At 38.5% G+C, this 14962-nt stretch overlaps 1 protein-coding gene across 1 annotated transcript in view; it reads left to right on the top strand.

Annotated features, from left to right (window-relative positions):
* Window positions 1-14962, top strand: part of oplah (5-oxoprolinase, ATP-hydrolysing) — a 37861-nt gene that overhangs the window by 21410 nt on the left and 1489 nt on the right. The window contains exons 15-26 of the mRNA XM_073866743.1: window positions 2244-2356; window positions 4016-4167; window positions 5737-5897; window positions 6437-6538; window positions 6682-6856; window positions 6942-7126; window positions 7560-7706; window positions 7917-8051; window positions 12252-12401; window positions 12803-12960; window positions 13037-13197; window positions 13286-13383. Coding sequence (XP_073722844.1) covers window positions 2244-2356; window positions 4016-4167; window positions 5737-5897; window positions 6437-6538; window positions 6682-6856; window positions 6942-7126; window positions 7560-7706; window positions 7917-8051; window positions 12252-12401; window positions 12803-12960; window positions 13037-13197; window positions 13286-13383 — 1737 coding nt within the window. The remainder of the gene's footprint in view (window positions 1-2243; window positions 2357-4015; window positions 4168-5736; window positions 5898-6436; window positions 6539-6681; window positions 6857-6941; window positions 7127-7559; window positions 7707-7916; window positions 8052-12251; window positions 12402-12802; window positions 12961-13036; window positions 13198-13285; window positions 13384-14962) is intronic.

Below are 14962 nucleotides of genomic sequence, written 5' to 3'. Positions count from 1 at the left end.
TAAGGTTTTAAAAATCAACCTAATGTATATGCTTGCCAACTAAATAAATCTGCAGTATGTTAAAAAAAGGCATGAATCCAATCCGGTTCCCTTTAGTTTTATTACTTAAATTTTAGTTCAAGTGTACTGTGACGTTTTACTACAGCAGCAGTATTTATAATATCACAAATCCTTTTAGAAATTTACATCAGTCACGTTTCTTCATTATTCTGACCAAGACTGAAGGCAACATGAGCTCATGGAAATCTGTGTTATAGTCACAGAAAATTTGATCACGGAATTCAGCTTTTTTCCGTGACGGGACCACGGATGTCTTTTCCGTGTCACTCCCACGGATTTCTCATGTCATTTTATGTATTGTTTTCTCATTGTTTTTTCCTATTCTCAAATCATTGTCGCTTGGGGTTGGGGTTCGATTTTGGGTTTGGGTTATGATGTACTTTTATGTATTGGTTTCTACATGTTTTTCTTCCGCTTTTAAAACTTTTCCCGCCTGGAGTTGGAGTTAGAGTTGGGATTCAGGTTAGGATGTCTAAAAATCTAACAGAAAGTGATGCTAACCCTAACTCCAAGCGACAATGGTAAGGAAATAGGAAAAAACTATGAAAAAAATACATAAAATGACATGAGAAATCCGTGGGAGTGACACGGAAAAGACATCCGTGGTCTTGTCACGGAATTCCGTGACATGGTCATGGATAAAGTGATACAATTTTCCGTGATTATAACACGGATTTCCATGAGATCAGGTTGACTGAAGTTACTTGGGCTGTTCTCAATGTCAATAAAGGATCCTCGGAAGCCAGAATTTCAAGGATGTTATGTCATCGACATCCGTCTAAGGAATGTTCCAATGTCGAGGATCCTCGGAATTGCAACCAAGGACTAAGTCATTTGTTCGAAAAATATCCCATTTACAGGAAAGGATGCCTATGCGCGCAGCGCCGAAAGCACACCTTTTTACTGACATAATGACGTGCACTTGCTAGCCTGTTCCATTTTTGTGTTCTCCAAATTCTAAAGAGGAGCCTCGCCTAGTCTCTGAAGGATGACTTGGAAAGACCAGTCCTGCCAAGGAAGTATCCTTGACATTGAGAAACGGCCTTGGATTAACACTTTATTAATGGTTGTTTTAAGTGACAGACTTCCTGTTGCCAGTTGGTGGCGCTATGACCATGTCTTACAATACCCACATCAATGACATCAATCCTCACAGCGGCAAACATACTGCTCAAGTTTGATCACAATCAGTCAATGTATGCCTTAGATATGAGACACTTTTTGTTTCTCTGATTTGCTGCCTTGCCATAGCAACAGTGTTCGAGATATCAAAAGTCTGTTCACAATTTACCATCTCCAATGTCTTGGCATCATGTTCACCAAGTTTGGTATCAATCGCATGAATTGCCTAGGAGGAGGATTTAAAAGGTTCACCGCAGGCACTTTTAGCAACATCCAAAATGGCTGACTTCCTGTTGGGGGAAGCTAATGGGTGTCAGTGCTTGTCAAGTTGTTTGGGTCAATGAGAACTACAAGCATACGTTTTGTACATATGCATACATGTATGCATGATCTGTGCACCAAGATTATTTTTACATTTCAGGGGCACTACAGAGCACCCCGCCACGCCAGTGTGCCAACCTTTGCCCGGGCGTTATGTCCAATGATTGACGTTTGTGCCAAGTTTTCAGAGTTTTTGATCATGTTAAGTTAAATAATAATAATCCTAAATCCTAAAGAAAACAATAGGGCTTGGCACCCACGGCCTTCAAGTGTGCACCTCAGTGTTTGGGCCCAAATGATGTAATGTTACATAAACCACGTACCTATGTACAGGACAACGTGGGTACATTTAACAATAGCCACTGAATTGTATGATGTATATCACAATGTCTGACTCTGAGGGGGCACACAGGAACAATGTTGGTGTAAAGTTAGCAACACATTATTATTAGCTGATATTGATATTGATCAGTTTCTAAATGAAAACTAGGATATAGTATGCTAAATGAATTTGAATAAATAGAATTTAAATATATAAATTAATAATTATTGATGGGGGGTGGATCTGAATGAGTTTGATATCTGTGATGATGCTCAGTAATGTGCTTATTCAATTAGTCACAGCTTACGCAGAATGTTGATGAGCCTGTATAATAAGCTTTATACAGATGTGGTTTCTTTTGTAAATCAAGCAATCAAATATGGAAATGTTATTGATTGATTGTATTTGTTGAAATCAGGTGACACAGTGTTATTTTGAGGAAGGTTATCTGAGCACCAGTGTGTATCTATGGGAAGATCTGACATGTGATCATAGCATCCAGGGACCAGCGATCATCATCGATCAGAACAGGTGCGTCTGGATATCAGCAGCCACTTCATACACTTAGGCTGTTGCATGCCTGTAATGACCATTTTTGTTATAATTTATTCACCCTCATGTCGTCCTGAACCCATATGACTTTTAATTCAGTTCATATCAAAATTATGTACATAGCACTTTTTACGATGTTGGGTTTTGTCAAAGCAACTTGTCACTAAAAAAGGAAAATACAGAAAACAGGAAAATTATTAAATATACAGTTGTGTTTAAAAAAGTACCAGTGCACGATTTACAACAATGACCTTGATAAACCACCATTATTATTAGAAGTAGTAATATATCTGCATTGAAAACTATTTACTTACATGTAGTAGTGTAACCCTCAGTACAATGTAAAGACTGTTAAGCATGGTAGTGCAAAAATCATGGTATTGGGATGTTTTTCATACTATCGTGTTGGGCCTATTTAACGTATACTAGTGAACATGGATCAGTTTGAATACATTAGTATGATTGAAGAGAATATGTTGCTCTTTGCAAAAAAGGAAATTAACCTAAAATGGGTGTTTCAACAAGAGAACTGTGGGTCCTGCGCTGAAGTCATTTGACTCGATTTAACACAGATGTGCAACAGTAATCATGTTTATGCAACTAAATATTAGTAATTCAATAGTTTCTTCAGTTTTAAGTGTCTACAGAGAACAATTTTGACTTTTTTGATATTAATCTTAATATTAATTTTCTTTGCTTCGTTTAAAAGAACAAGACAGAATTGATACATTATGTTAATGCTTTGATTAAATGTAGGAATACCAAATAGGAAAAAAATACAATGGAATTGAATGGAGCTCACAAACGTATCATGTATACAGGTTTGTGACACAACATGAGAGTGTGTTAAAGGAATAGTCTACTCATTTTCAATATTAAAATATGTTATTACCTTAACTAAGAATTGTTGATACATCCCTCTATCATCTGTGTGCGTGCACGTAAGCGCTGGAGCGCGCTGCGACGCTTCGATAGCATTTAGCTTAGCCCCATTCATGGTACCATTTAGAGATAAAGTTAGAAGTGACCAAACACATCAACGTTTTTCCTATTTAAGACGAGTAGTTATACGAGCAAGTTTGGTGGTACAAAATAAAACGTAGCGCTTTTCTAAGCGGATTTAAAAGAGGAACTATATTTTATGGCGTAATAGCACTTTTGGGAGTACTTCGACTCGGCGCAGTAACACCCTCCCTCTCCCATTATGAGAGTGAGAAGGGGAGGGGACTTTTCAGGCGAGTCGAAGTACTCCCCAAAGTGCTATTACACCATAAAATATAGTTCCTCTTTTAAATCCACTTAGAAAAGCGCTACGTTTTATTTTGTACCACCAAACTTGCTCGTATAACTACTCGTCTTAAATAGGAAAAACGTTGATGTGTTTGGTCACTTCTAACTTTATCTCTAAATGGTACCATTGAATGAATGGGGCTAAGCTAAATGCTATCGTAGCGTCGCAGCGCGCTCCAGCGCTTACGTGCACACACACAGATGATAGAGGGATGTATCAACAATTCTTAGTTAAGGTAATAACATATTTTAATATTGAAAATGAGTAGACTATTCTTTTAATGATGACAGAATTTTCATTTTTGGGTAAACTATCCCTTTAACTTCTCTGTTTGTGTTGTCTTTCAGTACAATTCTCGTAGAGCCGTCGTGTGTCGCTCGGCTGACGGAGGCTGGTGATTTGTGTATCGATGTCGGGATGGCAACGCTGTGTGCTTTAGGAACCGAACTTAACGCGGTCCAGCTGTCCATCTTCTCTCATCGCTTCATGAGCATCGCAGGTTTGACATGAAACCAGAACCAAAGTTTATTTTGCATTTTTTAAATATGATGGGCTACGTGCACTAGAGGTGTAGCAATAAATCGCAATGCACACCAATAATGTCTGTCCGATATTATGCACAGCTCTTTCATGTACTACGGCTTTTTGATCAGTAGGAAGTCCTTAATCTAAAATCACAGTTTGAGTTGTTAATAAGATGCATTTGAAAAAGCAACACTCGTCAAACATAATCATTATAAATTAAGAGTTTGGTTTCAAAACGCAGTAAATTCATTTTGACAAATTTCGTTAAAAACGTGTTTTCTATACCAAGAAAGTGACAAGATGAAAAACACAATTTTCTGTTACAAACTTTCAAATAGCATCTTAAGGTTTTAATAACATAAAAAATTCAAATCCATAATTTTATTTTCAAAGATTTATTATAAAAACGGATTCTTTTTTTTTGCAAAATGCAATAAATCCAAGTTTTTTGTTTTAAATGCTATAAATCTATTGAATCAATATATAAATGTGCATCCATCTTTGCAAATGTTATATTCATTTAGTTGACTAGTGGTATACACTGATTAAAAAAAAAACATTAATGGCATTAATAATGTACGTTCGCTATGCACGCGTAGTTGGACACTTGAACATTTTGAGTTTTTCATAAGATCCCCTGGGCTCAATGTGTTAGCATGACAGGAGCTAGATGCAGCTGTGTGAGAACAAGCAACAGCCAGCATTTTTCCATCACCCGAGTGGCTTACGTTTTTTCCATGCTAAAGAAAACCACCACAGGTTTATCAATGCCATTAAAAGTATTATTTTGTTTTTGTTTGTTCGTTGATCACGAAGTACAAAGTAGATGAAGAAAACTAGGATTCAGTGTGTATTCAACGCGCCACCATTGTTGTTTACAATGTGTGGAATGGTATGCTGTGATTTGTTGAGCGGATTTATTGCATTCTACAGAAAAGGAGGAGTGGCGTTTATCGCGTTTTGGGGAAAAAAGAAGAAAAGATGACAGACTAACATGGCGGATATCGGTTTTCCCCCCGTAAAATTAAGATTTTACTTTTTAATACTGACCTGATACGATACTTTTGTGGATTTTGGTGGTAAAAAATTTTTTTAATGGCATTTATCGCGTTTTGGAACCAAACCCTTCAAATATTCTTTATTATAATGAAAATACCTGATAAGGTTTGAAGAACAGCGATAAAAATATGCTTATAGGCATTACGTAGAGATTTGTGTGTAAATGGTATTCCTTCTGCTGTGCATATTAAGTTTCTGTACGAGACCGCCCTCTGGCTTTTAGATGTAGCGGCGTTTGACTGTAATTCATTGAGAAGCATAGCAAGCAAATCACAAGATTTATCTTTACACCCCTAACATGCACAAACAAATGCCATCGTCCTTTAAACCCATCAAACATATAATTGTTTATTATGTATTCAAATCTTTTTCAGTTTTCCTGTAGGTTATCTACCTGTACTGTGCTGCTGTCTTCATCTGATTCTAATTTTAATCTGTGTAATATTTGTGAAAACATTGAAGGTTTTTGGTTCCTCACACACAGAGCAGATGGGTCGAGTTTTGCAGAGAACCTCCATCTCCACCAATATAAAGGAACGTCTGGATTTCTCCTGTGCTGTGTTCGGTCCTGATGGAGGTTTGGTGTCTAATGCCCCTCATATTCCCGTTCATCTGGGGGCTATGCAGGAAACTGTACAGTACCAGGTACACAAACACACAAACCTCAATAACAACCCTACTGAAAAATCCAGCTAAGACCAGCATAAGCTGGTGAGCTGGTTTTAGCTGGTCTCCAGCTTGGTTTGAGCTGGTTTTGCTGGTGTAGGAAGCTGGTTTTGCTGGTGTAGCAAGCTGGTCTAGCTGTGTTTTGGTCACTTTTTAAGCTGGTCTAGCTGGACTTAGCTGGTCAGGCTTGAAGACCAGCTGGCCCACCAGCATAACCAGCTTTGTCAGGCTGGGAGGACCAGTGTAAACCACCTTAAACCAGCTAAAACCAGCTACCAGCTAATGCTAGTCTTAGCTGGATTTTTCAGTAGGGAAAGCATGCTGCCGTTCTTCACCTTTGCTTGTTTGAAGTACTATAAGGAAATCTATCACTCATGGCATCATTTACTTTTATGACATATTAAACATAACAAATGGATAAATTTTTTTTAATGCTCTTTCATGTCGTGAATTATAATGAAATCATTTTGCATTTGAAGCAGCAGACAGTGATGTTGTTGTTGTTGATGATGTTGCAGATTCAGACAGCAGGTGGCAGTATAAAGGAAGGAGATGTGATTCTCAGTAATCATCCCTGTGCAGGCGGCAGTCATCTCCCAGACCTAACCGTCATCACCCCTGTACTATCACCATCAAATTCCTTGTGATAACTTACCAAATATTCTCATTGCTGCAGTATAATCGTGCTGTCCTCTTCATTATTAACCCTTTGCAATCTTACTGCTCCTATCAAATGTCTCATGTTCTCGTTGGTTTTGTGCAGGTGTTTCGGGATGGGGTGAGCTCCCCGGTGTTTTTTGTGGCCAGCAGGGGTCATCATGCTGACATAGGGGGCATCACTCCAGGCTCAATGCCTCCTCACTCCACCTCTCTGCAGCAGGAGGGCGCCGTCTTCATATCCTTCAAGCTAGTGACGGGTGGAGTCTTCCAGGAGAAAGGCAAGATTAGAAGTTAAAGTCTGTGTAGCGCAGGTTTTAATGTAAGATGTTTTTGTATTTAATATTTCATTATTTGTAACATCAGCTGTGACTGAAGCCCTCATGGCACCAGCGCAGTACCCAGGATGCTCTGGCACACGCAATCTCCGTGACAACCTGTCGGACTTGCGGGCGCAGGTTGCAGCCAATCGGAGGGGCTGTCAGCTAGTGGGGGAGTTGATTGACAGCTACGGTCTGGAGGTGGTCCAGGCATACATGGGCTACATTCAGGTGTGTAGACCACGCAGGTTAGGGGGGTCGCTTGACTTGCTTGAGAAAGTCATTGGTTGGCATGGTCTGAAATCTCATATTCTTTTGAGTAGGCACTTATTTTGAATAAGTAAATACTTAACAAGCTCAATAAAGTATGTTGTTATAGCATGTGTGTAGTATGAATAAAGTCTACATTCATCATGTGGTCATTATTATGTGACATATCGGCATCAGTTGTGTCACGTCATCTTCCTCCACCAATCCTCCGATGGACTTTAATAGTGCCTATATAGTGAAGAACAGTGTAATCCGGATACTTTTCACTTTAAAGAGCACTGTAAATTTGGACATACGCCACGTTTACTGCTTCTCCCCTACTATACAGTTGGAAAGTAAGAGGTTACAGATGAAGCTATTATTGTTGATAAATGTGTCTGTGCTGTGTTTGTAGAGTAACGCAGAGCTCGCGGTTCGAGACATGCTGAAAGATTTTGCCCACCGTCGCCAGCAGGAAACCGGCTCTCTTGAAGTCAAAGCCGAAGATCAGATGGATGATGGGACGCTGATCAAACTAAAGGTCCAGATCAATAAAGAGCAGGTAGCAAAAACATTTTGACATTCATGTTTAAGAGAGGGATTTTACATTTCATACACCATCAGGTTATAGCATTGAAATATTCAGGATATTTATTGATACAAATATTATTGGGTCGGGAAATAAAGGGAAAGTGTGAAAAGCACGTCTATCTGTTTCTCCAAATCCATTGTGTGTGTTTTGTATGTGTGTGGGTTGTGTGTGTGCGTGTAGGGCAGTGCTGTGTTTGATTTCACAGGCACAGGGACAGAAGTGTGGGGTAACTGTAATGCTCCTCGAGCCATCACCCTGTCAGCCCTCATCTACTGTCTGAGGTGTATGGTGGGTCAGGATATTCCTCTTAACCAGGTAATCATCACACACACGATAATGAACATCTATATTGTTATTGTCCTGTAATTTGTCTTTCTTGTAAGAAACAAATAAGTAAGAATTTCATTGTATCTAGAACCTATGACAAAAGAAGTTAAAAAAATATTAAACACAAACTTGAAAGTTCACAATATCTTTACCCATCTCAAATGTCTGTGACTTCCTTTCTTTAGCTGAACACAAAGTGACACATTTATATATAACTATTTAATCTGTCTTTTTATGGGACTCCAAAAAGCACAAAGACCTATCAGAGCTATCATTAAAGTAAAAACCAAAATAAACACAGTTAACACAAAATTCAATTATGTCCACACACTGATATCTCTTCAAAATCTGGTTCCTGTGTACCTTGTGACTAGTTGTCATGTGATATTTCATCATAAGACACGGAAGAACCAATGAGATCTGAAGTCTGTAGCATGTAGATGCTTTTGCGCAAAGTATATGTTTGTTTTGGTTTTTACTTTGCTAAATAATCTTAAAATATAACGTTTTTCACACTCGCCTCTCATTATTTAAGCTTCAAGTGTATAATATAATTACATGTTTATATAAAACTTTTTGTCTTCAGCTGAAGAAAGAAAGTCAGATACAGTAGTGTGCAAAAGTCTTAGACCGCCATGCCACCATTAGATTTGATATCTCATATCCCGCCCTGTACACTCCCATTTTAAACCATAAACAGTCAAGGCAAATCACCTCCTGAATCCTGATTTGCATAATAATGAGACTGGCATCCAATTGTTTGTTCGCAAGTTGGTATGCGCTCCGCCAATAAATGGGTCAAAAAAGTTATGTTAAAAAATGTTTGTCTGTATGGATAAATTAAATGTAAAAGGGTTAAAATTTCAATTAATTTTTTTTTATATAGCGCTTTTCACAATTGTTAATTGTTGCAAAGCAGCTTTACATGAGTAGATGTAGGGGAGAACACAGAAAATCAATAGATAATTTATAGAAGTAGAATATAGCGGCTTAGAATAACATGTACAAGCGAGCGTAGTAATAATGTAACGTACAGTAAAGTGCTAAGTTAAGCCAAAGTTGGCTGACTCTCCCGGGGACAATAAAACCCCCTAGGAGAAAACCCAGTGGGAAAACTCCTAGAAGAACAAAAACCCTTAGGAGAGATTAATATATATTTATATATATAAACACGGTAGGGATAGGAAGCGGGTAAGCCGATTAAACTGGTTCAGCCGGTGGTCGTTGGTCGCGCATCGGCTGGGCATCACGTTGAAGGACAGCCAGTAGATCAGTGGTGCGATGACCTTCACAGCAACAGGAACTGGGTCTGTTTGTCTCATTGTCCTCGGGGTCGAGAACGAGACAGGGAGAGAAAAACAGAATTCTATTAGCATAGGGGCCGTTCGCATGTAATGCAAGTGTCATACAGTATTGTGGTTTAAAATCCGCTCGGTTTCAGACAGGCTAACTATTGCGGCATAAGTATATAACACATATGATGTATGTGAGTGCTTTGTTCTAGACAAACTAACTATTGCGGGATAAGTACATTTACTGGACATTTTATGTGAATGCTTTTTTAAAGAAGAATGTCTTAAGTTTAGCTTAAAATTGATCGACTGTGTCTGATACTCAAACATTATTTGGTAAATCATTCCAGAGCTTAGGGGCTAAGTAGGAAAAGGATCTACCACCTTTAGACACTTTTGATATTCTATGGATAATTAAGTGACCAGAATTTTGTGATCGCAGTGTACGTGATGGATTGTATTCTGATAGTAATTCTTTAATATACAAGGGCGCTAGGCCATTTAAGGCTTTTTAGGTGATTAGTAATATTTTAAATTGTATGCGATATTTAACTGGTAGCCAGTGTAAAGATGCCAGAATTGGACTAATGTGGTCATACTTTTTAGATCGAGTAAGCACTCTTGCGGCGGCGTTTTGAACCAGCTGTAGCTTGTTTACCTGATTTGCGTGACATCCCCCGAGTAACGAGTTACAATAGTCTATTCTAGAGGTCATAAAAGCATGGATAAGCTTCAAAATAAATTTTCAGATTACTTGCATACATTCTCTTTTTTGAGGACCAAGTCTAAAATTTCTGGTTTTATATCATTTTGAAAGAATATTGGGGGGATAATTGCAAAAATGTCTATGTGGTGTAACTAGTCTATGTCAATTAGTATTTTTTTTATTAAAATATAAATATATTAATTAAAAATGTAGAATAAAATGTAATTATCTGGTTTAGTGTAATATGATTTTTTGACATACATTTTTAAATCATTTGTCAAAGATTATTTAGAAAACAGAGCTGTTTTCAGCATGTTTTCAGTCAGGACAAATATGACAAAAACACATTAAAATTTACATTTAGAAATAACTAAAAAAAGTATTTTTTAAAATGATTTTTTAATGATTATGCTTACATGCCATTAAGGTGAATAAAATATTTAATATTTCTCATTCTTTGGCACAATTGAATGGCACAAACATTTTCAGGTGCATTCAGTCTTAACTTTCATAAAAATTGTGCAAATGTAATTTTTTATAGCATAAAATTAACATAATACACTGTGCATTGAAATAAACCTGATGCATGCTTTTAAAACATGCTTTAATTAAAAAATTTATTTCTCTGTAAGTATGATTATTACGTTATGTGTTTATTTTCTTCCGAGTGTTCTGAATGTCTAGTTTACTGAAATGTCTTATCAGTAAGTCGCGCTAGCAAAGCATGTTGTTGTTAAACTACTGTTTGCTGTTTAGCTGTGGCTCGGTTAGCTTACATACTTGCTTACATGAGTCAAAAAATTTTAGTGTCTATTGTCGTTTTTATTACTTTTATGATGATTGATGATGAATGATGTATATTGATGTTGGTTTTCAAACTTTTAATGTCATGTCAGTAAGTCATGTCAGCACTAGATTAATGCATGTTGCACTTATTGTTGGACCGTGTGGAGACTGTGTCAGTTGACCAATCAGAGCAAAGTAGGCTACCGAAAGGTAGGGTTAAGGCAGACTGAATCTTTGAACGACTTCTCACAAATCGTTTAAGGAACTCTTAAGAAATGGGGTAATATTAAATTAATATTTAGAGAAAATGACATTGCATGCATTTAAACCTGTTGTTACGAACTCCTTAACAATATTTGGAAGCTTAGAAATTGGACCTGACTGTCACTTTAAGATCAATTTCAGAAGATTTAATCACAGGTAAAACAGGTCCAAAATGGGTCACATCACATAAAGTGCAGCACACGGCACTTCATGTAAAGCAGTGAGGGACCGTCTACATACTGTCAGTGCTTCAACAAGAAAAACTTGACATTTTGTTTGTTACATGCATCTTAAAGGGGCCATGGCATGAAAATCTGATTTTTTCCATGTTTAAGTGCTATAATTGGGTCCCCAATGCTTCTATAAACCTAGAAAATGTGAAAAAGATCAACCCAGTAACTTAGTTTTGGTAAACTATTCTCTACAAGCACATGAAAAAAAATTTAAATTGAAAAGTTGAAATTTGGCTCTCCTTATGATGTCATAAGGAGCTCTTATTATAATAATACCGCCCCTTATTCTGCACTATCCAATCACAGCACTGCCTTTTACTGCAGAGAAAAAGTGAGAGAGAGAAAATAATTCACAGCGCAATTGATTTTCAATTGCAACAAACCACCATCATTGTGATCAGTGTTTGAATTTCATCAGCTCATTTGCATGTTAAAGGACACACCCAAAACGGCACATTTTTGCACACACCTACAAAGTGGTCATTTTAACATGCTATAATAAATTATTTATATGGTATTTTGAGCTAAAACTTTACATATGTGCTCTGGGGACACCAAAGATTTTTTGACATCTTAAAAAAGTCTTGTGCCATGGCCTCTTTAAATGGAAAATGTCTCAAGCAGCAGTTTATAAAGAGCATACGTGTGATTAAACAGCAGCTCTTCAGATACAGGACATCAGATTCTGCTCTAAACTTAGTCCTGGAGACTTTACCTCCAACTTAATAAAGTTTCTAGTATGTTTAGTAAACCCTTGTCGAGTTGTTTTCAGGTTTATTTGATTGTAGAGTTGCAGCTAAACTTTGCAGGAGTGGACAACCCTGCTAAGCACAAAATATTTCACTCAGTATTATAGCAGTTATAGGAGTAAAACAATAACAATTCTGTGCATGTGTTTTTTTTCCAGGGCTGTCTGACCCCTGTTAAAGTCATCATTCCTGCTGGCTCTATTCTGCAGCCGTCTATGCACGCTGCGGTGGTTGGCGGTAACGTTCTCACTTCACAAAGGGTGGTGGATGTCATCTTTAAAGCTTTCCAAGTGTGTGCTGCCTCCCAGGTGTGTGTTCAGCAGACCTCGTGTTAGACCTCAAGAAACGAAGAGCGTTTGAATGAGCACAAACAACGCTCAAAAGTATAATGTAATATAGTAATGTACATACTGTAAACTATTATAGTAAATCACTTCATGAACTGAGCTCTCGACTGTTTCAAACTAGTGAGCACTTTAAACATTTACTAACATACACAGTGTCAAGGGTGATGTGGTCCACATATCATGTGTGAGCCTGTAAATGTTATTTCGTCTTATTACACAGCTGATTTTCCAACATCTAGTAGCCAAACTTACCCATGCTGACCAACCGCACACTGAGCCTTTGATTCAGACTGAAATGCGTTCCCAAAATATTTCACATTATAATTTGGGTCAGAACTGAATTGATTTGTCTTTCGGCCCAGGGGTGCATGAACAACATTTCGTTTGGCTGTGAGAAGAGCGGCTACTATGAGACGGTTGCTGGGGGAGCCGGGGCGGGGCCGGGCTGGAACGGGCGGAGCGGCGTCCACAGTCACATGACAAACACCCGGATCACTGACCCTGAAATCTTAGAGAAGAGGTCGGCATTGAGTCATTCACAGGTTCGCTGACACGCAAAAGATGAATCTGTAATTGATTATTGAATATGTCATCAGATATCCAGTGGTTTTGGAGCACTTCTCCCTGCGGCCAGGTTCTGGAGGTTCGGGTCTGTACCGCGGAGGTGACGGAGTCATCCGGAAACTTCTGTTTCGCAGTCCGGTTGTTCTGTCGGTTCTGAGCGAGAGACGCTCCACGCAGCCCTATGGACTCCACGGTAACTACATCTACAGTAGGCTAAATATAACTTGTCGTTCATGTGCATACAGTAACTTGACAGTAACAGATTTGTTTTGCTCATCTAGGAGGTACAAATGGAGAACGTGGCCTGAATTTGTTACGTAAAACAGACAACAGAATGTTAAATTTAGGAGCCAAGAACAGCATCAGCTTGGACCCTGGGGTAAGACAAAGTCAAAATGTGCATTCAACTTCATGAGGTAGATCATTTTTACTGTAAACATTTCATAATAATAACTAGGGCTGCATGATGAATCGCATGCGATTGTTATGCGCATCTTGCCAGTTAAGCCAGTTCCTTTATTAGTAATGAATCGCCATCACCTGTTTTCAGATGCTGCTGCATTTACTTCAAAAAGCCGTAGTTCAATGACAGGCTGGCCAATATCGGAAATTGAACTATGGCTCTGCCTCTAATCATAAGGTTTTTCCCAGTAAATTTGGGCTCGTATTCAGAAAACATCTAATGCGGGGTACACACCAAAAGGTAATTGGGCTAATTTTGGGCCGACTTTCCTCCTACCGACAATCCTAGCAATGTCCCGACTCCCGATTATCAGATGTGTGAGGTATGTTTGGTGTGAGGTATGTCGAGAGACATGTTTAATATTTACGATCAGAAATCCTGATGTGTGGGGGGAACCCAGAGGACAACCGCGCACACGCTCTTGAGATTATCACGTGAAACAAAACAATATCCAATCAGAAAGCGAGATGATGGAAGACGGAAGCAGTCATGGCGCAGCACAAAGTGAAGTTGATGTAAAGTGAACTTGTACAGACCATGTTCCTGCTGTCTCCATGACTTTACCCTAACCCTATCATTGAAATTTCTTCCTGCATATCGCCCACCATGCTTATTCTGAAGACTCGAGATTTCCTGTGTTCACAGTCGAGACTCTGGTTCAAAATCTGTTTTCCTAGATTTAATCATTTTGCTCCTATAATGTGTGTGGTGTGCCATGATGTGTCAAAGACAGCACACACTATAGAGCAAAACCTCATGTTTGTGGTCTATTACATTTTGAAAATCTTATAAGATGTAAACAAATCTTTTGGTGTGTACCCAGCATGAAAGCTAAAAGTAGCTCTTAACTAGTTGAACTTGTTAGGAAAAACTCGTAAAAATAATAGCCGTGTCATTCCTGAAGTGTTTTAGCGCTAAAACTAGCTGTGAAAATTTAGGGGAAGTCAAGAGGACTCCTGAGTCACTAAGACCAGATTACAAATAATACTAAAATGGCGGTTGACTACATTTTATCTATAAAGGGTGATTTCTGGTTCCGCGTAGGACCTACGTCGTAGTCTGTTTGTAGCTTTGCGTAGCCTGACATGCACCTCTGCAAAAATATAACAACGCATTTGTTCTACATGGACCGCAAGCACTGTGAATAGTCCAGTAGAACCCTCATGTCAGGTCAAAAAAAATCTGTCACATTTTCTCGTACACATTTACGCTTGCGATGATATAAACAAAGATGGGCCAAGTTGAGGAGTGATATTTAACTCGAGCTGCAAAAGGGGCTGCTGTCTATTTACCTCCAACACTTCTTCTTTGGTTTTGCCTTGATACTGTGTCAACACCATGACATGGCCAGTTGGGAGTTGCCTACTAGCATTGTGCAAGTGCACTTTGACGTGAACAACGACGCACAAGTATGAATGAAAACCGACACATAGCCAACGGTGCCAAGGCTACGGTGTAGGTCCTACGTGAAAATATAATGGACCCTTAGTTGGGC

Source organism: Misgurnus anguillicaudatus, chromosome 4 (genome assembly GCF_027580225.2).
Source record: "Misgurnus anguillicaudatus chromosome 4, ASM2758022v2, whole genome shotgun sequence".
Taxonomy (NCBI): Eukaryota; Metazoa; Chordata; class Actinopteri; order Cypriniformes; family Cobitidae; genus Misgurnus; species Misgurnus anguillicaudatus.
Note: the sequence above shows the minus strand (reverse complement) of the source record. Positions and strands in the feature narration are given on the sequence as shown.